The 5,831-nt window shown below is 52.7% G+C and overlaps 1 protein-coding gene across 1 annotated transcript; it reads right to left on the reverse strand.

The window, feature by feature from the left end:
- Nucleotides 1–200: 200 nt before the first annotated feature.
- Nucleotides 201–2,073, reverse strand: LOC100830821 (phloretin 2'-O-glucosyltransferase). Its single transcript, XM_003569575.4, has one exon. It carries the CDS (start codon nt 1,927–1,929, stop codon nt 496–498), a length of 1,434 nt encoding a protein of 477 aa, XP_003569623.1. The 5' UTR covers nt 1,930–2,073; the 3' UTR covers nt 201–495.
- Between the last annotated feature and the right edge of the window lie 3,758 nt (nt 2,074–5,831).

Consider the following 5,831-nt stretch of genomic DNA (forward strand, 5'->3'; position numbering starts at 1 on the left):
AAAGGTTGTTATCATCGACTAAGAAATACTCCCTCAGTCCCTAATTAATTGGCGCCGGCCTTTTTGCAAAAAAGAACATGTAAATTTCTGAAATAAACCTGTAGTCCAAATCTGTAATTAAACATGGACTGCAGGTTAATTTCGAAAATTTACAGGATTTTTTTCGCAAAAGTTCCAATAAAACGTGGACTGCAAGTTTATTTCAGAAATCTACGGGAGCTTCTTTGAAAAATACCGGCCCCAATTAATTATGGACGAAGGGAATAGTTTTTTCTATGTCGTCTAACAAATATATAGCTAAACTGTTTACTACAAAGGCCATCATCTTGATAATTCTCAAAAGACCAAGGTACTCAAGTTATCAACTTTGCCTGAAACTAAATTAACACGCACACATATCCAAGCATGTGGTGGCTCGCCTGAGCTCCCAACTTCAATGCGTCAGTGACTCTTTCGGTGCTGAACCAAAGGTAATCCCAGGGCGCATGTCCCACGTCAAGCAAGCATCCAACCGTCCACGAGCCGCGTCAACGTCGCCTCCGACTGCCCGCCCACGCGCAGCGCCTCCCTCGCCTGCCGCATGGCCGCCAACGTCCGCTCCCGGAGCACTCTCCCGCCGTCAGATTCCATCAGCCACCTCACCTTCAACGCCACTTCCTCGGCTTTCACCAACTCCTTGTCGTACCCTTCCACCGCCACGGCCAGGCCCAGCTCCTCCTCCAGGAACACTCTGTTCATCCGCTGCTCCGCGTACAGCGGCCACGCCACCATGGGCACGCCGGCCATGACAGACTCCAGCACGGAGTTCCAGCCGCAGTGCGTCACGAACCCACCCACCGCGTCGTGCGCCAGCACGTCACGCTGGGGCGCCCACGACTTGACCACGAGGCCCGTGCCTTCGGTCCGGCTCAGAAAGCCCTGCGGGAGGAGAGCGTCGAGGTCCGGCTCCGGCGGCTTCTCGAACTTCTTCGCCGGGTCGTCGCTGGGCGGGCTCCGCACAACCCACAGGAACCTTTGGCCACTCGCCTCTAGCCCATTGGCTACCTCTCTGATCTGCTCGGCGCTGAACAAGCCGAGGCTGCCGAAGCAGAGGAACACCACGCTGCCCTTGGGCTGCGTGTCCAGCCACGGGAGGCACTCTTCGCCGCGCTTCACGCCCACCTCCTCCGACTTTATCAGCGGCCCGATGCAGTGCACCGGAGGCGTCTGGAGGCCAGAAGGTGCGCAGAGCCCGGCGGTGACCGTGTCGATGGCGCGCGGCTCGAGCGAGCGGAAGGTGTTCACGATAATGCCCTGGGAGCGGCACAGGTCGGCGGATACTCTCAGGAACCCTCTGTAGGCTTCGTCGTCACGGTCCATGAGCGGCTTGATGGCGTGGGTCGCAGGAATCGACGGGATTCCCGGTACGTGCACGAGCTCTTCGCCCATGTCCTGGAAGCTCGCCGTGCTCCGAGCGTGCAGCACCGGGAGATACAAGAAGAAAGCCAGGGTCCCGGCGCCTGAGGTGAAGAAGAAGTACGCGGGGATCCGGAACTCCTCGGCGATGTCGAGGGCGATGCCGCAGAAGAAGTCCACCACGAGGACGGACGGGGAGGCGCCGGCGAGGAAGTCTCGGAGGTGCGGGTTTGAGACGCGGGCGACCTCGAAGGTGACCGCCTCGGGGTGGTTGTACTCCACGGACGGGAGCTTGACCGGCGGAAGGCGGTCGAAGGAGATGTATGGGTTGGCCGCGGTGACGCCGTCGAGGAAAGGCCCCGTTGCTGCTCCAGTGTCGTACGGCAGGGTGACGACGACGATGGTGACCGCGAGGCCGCGAGCGGCGAAGATCTTGCCGAGCTCGATCATGGAGACCAGGTGGCCCATGCCGGGCGATGGGTAGAGCACCACCTGCTTCCGGGCCGTCGTGGTGGTGGTTGCGGCGTCCTCCATGGTGGCACAACGATATGCTTGTTCGGTTCCGGCGCCGGGAGCGCTGGTGTGATGTCAGTGTTGTGTAGAACGGGTGGTGTAGGTGAAGATAAGGAACCAGAACTCGACATTTGTAGAGGTGCAAGCGCAACGAAACGTCGTCGGTGGCGACACAAAAAAGGAACAGACAAAGGTACTCCATTACACCAGTGCACCCACCAGGGGCCACATCACTTTTTTTTTGCACGTTTGCTAAAATAAAAATAGTGTGTCATACCACCTACTCCGCATTAAACCAAGTAATGTTTTCAAATATTATAATTTGAACTAACAAATTTATATGAAAAAAATTTGGCTTTTCCGACGAAGGAGTTGCAATTGCCACCCCAAACGATTGCTGCTACCTCTATGAAATACCACCAAGATTGCTGGAAAAAAACCGAGATTGTCATCTAATATCCAGTTCAGGGAAACAGGGTCGAATTAGTTTTTTTTTCGAACCGGAGTCCGAAGGACTCGACCAATTCATTAAGAAAAAATAGAATTGACCAGTTAATTAACGAAAAACCGTACAGGGTTGAATTAGTCATTACTCTACTTTTGTATTCTAGCACTTCTTGATTTTTTTCAGCTAAAAAAGTCCCTGAAAGTTCCTGGGCGAACTAGCAATTTGCTGATGGCTATTTTTCGCAGAATCCTAGTGCCCGACGCGGCAACTGGAACGCAGACACGTAGACCACGATATGCTGGGCGACGACGAATGGGACTACCACAGCGGGCACAAGAGCGGAAGCGGCTGTGGCATAACTTGAGGGCCCGGGCGCCGATTAGCCCCAGAACGATCTCGACCGGCAGCCGCCGGCGGTGCTCCACGAGGTCATCGACGTCGCGCTGCGCTTCCTCCAGGGTGCGGCGAGCGTGGACACACGCGCCTCCTGCTCGGTTCAAGAAGCACGGGCGCGGCATTGGCGGCTTGGGGGTTTGGCCTTTTGAACTTGAAAATGGAGGAGGGATTGCCGGGCTCGTTTGAACGTATAGCTGCGAATCATTAGAATAATTTGGGGATCTTTTCTGATCTAAATCATTAGAGCATCTTCAGCAGTAGTCTCTAGAAGAGGGTCACTATATGTCGTTTAGAGCAACTCCAGCAGATGCCCTATATCTCATCCTCCAAATCTCATATGTTGGGATGCCCTATCCCATTTGCCTCCCCCAAATCCCAACTCTCTTCGGCAGATTCCTCAAATCTCATCCCCTATAATTCATTTGTCTATATAATATTTATATCTTCCAACCGATTTTCTAAACTTCAATATTTCAAATGAGTTTACTTGAAATCATATATTTGAAACACATATAATTAAGATAAAAATGTTTTATTTTTTGGATCTCTCGTTGTCTGGTCTCATCGGAGGAGTAACAATTTCATTTCGAATTGGTTGCTCTCCAAATGGGCTGTAATTTTGAGTGTCATCCCAAACTTCAACGACGACGCACTCACTCAATAAACTGGTATATATACATACCCATTGTATCATCATGAGAATCCATCACAACACTCTGTAATTTCAGAAATGGTATACAAATATCAATATATTTGTACAGAATTTTACTCAATTTGCAATGTCATATGGAAGAATGAAAAAAAAATCCAGTGCATTCTCATCTCTATGTGCTAATTTTCCCAATCCAACCGCACCATCTCCTTCTCCCAATCCCTGCCCGAGCACCATCTTCCCCTCTGCTCCTCCTCTGGACAGCAGCGCCGGCGCGCCGCCAGTCTCACCGCCCCCTGCCCCTCCCCTCTGCTCCTCCTCCCTCCACCGCGCCCCTCCCCTCTTCTCCTCCTCCCTCCACCGCGCCCTTCCCTTCCCTCCACCGCGCCCCTCCCCAGCGGCCCTGCGCCCCCCCTTCCCTCTCTAGCACCGGCCCATTCCCATGCCCAGCGCAGCCAGCGACCCCTCCTACTTCGGCAAGCCCGCGCCATGCCTAGCCCAGCGCCGCCGGCCACCTGCGCTCCTGCCCCGCGCCGCTCCCTCCTCCCCAATCCCCATGCTCAGCGCCGCTTCCCTCCTCCCCCGCGCCCCTTCTTCCTTCCCCATGCGCACTGCGCCGTCAGCCCAGTGCCCCATGGGGAACGGGATAGGGCTTCTCCTGGAGAGCGTTTTATGGCCGAAATCCCCAAATATAGCTATTGGGGGCCCGACGGGCTTCTCCTGGAGTTGCTCTTAGGGGCTTCCCCCTAAATATTTTAGCCCCTATTTTTATTTGAACTTCAGTCCAGCCCCGACTAGCGGGACCCATATGTAAGTGGGTCATCTTTTTTTTTCTTTTTCTTCTTCATCTTCTTCCTTAGATCTCCTTTTCTCTCCCGACCCGATCCAGTCTTGCTCCCGTGCTTCACCGCCGGCGATCGACGCGCCGGGCAAAGGGCGAGGGGGGGGGGGGGCGCCTCGCCGATCTCCATCGCGCACTAGGCAAGCCGGGCGGCCAGCGGGGCGGGGCGCAGGGCCGCGGCGAACCTTGCCGCGGCGGCGGTCAGGGGCGACGCCGGCGAAGAAGAGGAGAGCGTGGCCCGGGGCTCGAGGGAGGCGGCGCGGCTACCGGGGCTCGAGGGAGGCAGCGGCTAGAGTCAGGCAGGAGGTTGGCGGCGGCGCAGCAACGGGCCCGAGGCGGCGGCGGCGGCCAGGTGCGGCGCAGTGCAGGACACAGCTGGCCGGCGGTGCGGAACTCCGATTAGGCGGGGCAAAGCCAGGGCATGGGGTGTGCGAGGAAGAAGGCAGGGAAGAAGAAAGGCTGACGTGGACTGAAATAGGGGCTCCCTCAGGGGTCTGAAAACGTTTTTTTTTTTTGCCTCCGGCCTCTAAAAACAGGATCCAGGGTCCTGCTGAAGATGCTCTTTTGCGAGCATGCCATGCTTACACTGCCATGCTTACACGACCCTTGCATAACAATATCGCCTACTGTGCTCCTCTCCTCTGGCCTCCGACTGTCAATTTTATACATGAACTGCACTGCACCAAAGGCATCTGCCGAATGCCAAGGGCAAAACTAAAACGATAACAGCGAGGCGGCAAACAGATGTCAATCACTTGACCTTTTGCGGAGAAAAAAAATGAACATCACAGGTTATTGAAACCTCACGCTATAATCAATCAATACATGGACATTAGATTCTACAAAAAAGGTCGCCCAAGCTGATAAAGCAGTAGCAATTAGCAAAGCTTCGATTCTTATCCAGGTCATAAAGATCGTCCGTACCCATTTTCAGCCAAACAAAGCACTCGATGGCAGTCGTCATGTAACTCATCAGCCTGCTCCCCTCAAGAAACTCAGCCTACTGTTCCAGAAAAATTGCCAACCAACAATAGCGGTACTCTCTCCGATCCATAAAGATTGACACGAATTTGAACTAAAACTAACTCAAACCCATGCCAATCTTTATGAAACAGAAGCAGTAACTAATAAGTGTCTAAGATTTTGTAGTAACTTAGTACAAAATTGGGGACGCCACAAAGTTGTCCTACGTTTGAGACACTTATTATGGATCGGAACGAATACTACTAAACTAGCTAGGTTACTTATGAGTAAAAATGAAAAATATCATTAAAAACACAATTACGCCAAAGAATAACCACACAGGCAAACATCTAATCTTTCATATGAACTCCAACTGTATCGTGTATGAAATTAATTTAGTTATATGAGGAGGATGGGTACCTCATAAGTCATAACAAGATTTGAGAAATCTTTCACATAATCTCCCACTACATCGCAAATTGCAACAGGATGGGTACCTCACAAGAAATTAATTTAGTTCTAGGAGGATGGGCACCTCATACTGACAGATAAGATATGATAAACACATTTTTTTAAGAATATGATAAAACAAATTGCAACAGAAATTTTTTAACAGCCTACAA

Source organism: Brachypodium distachyon, chromosome 2, assembly GCF_000005505.3.
Source record: "Brachypodium distachyon strain Bd21 chromosome 2, Brachypodium_distachyon_v3.0, whole genome shotgun sequence".
Taxonomy (NCBI): Eukaryota; Viridiplantae; Streptophyta; class Magnoliopsida; order Poales; family Poaceae; genus Brachypodium; species Brachypodium distachyon.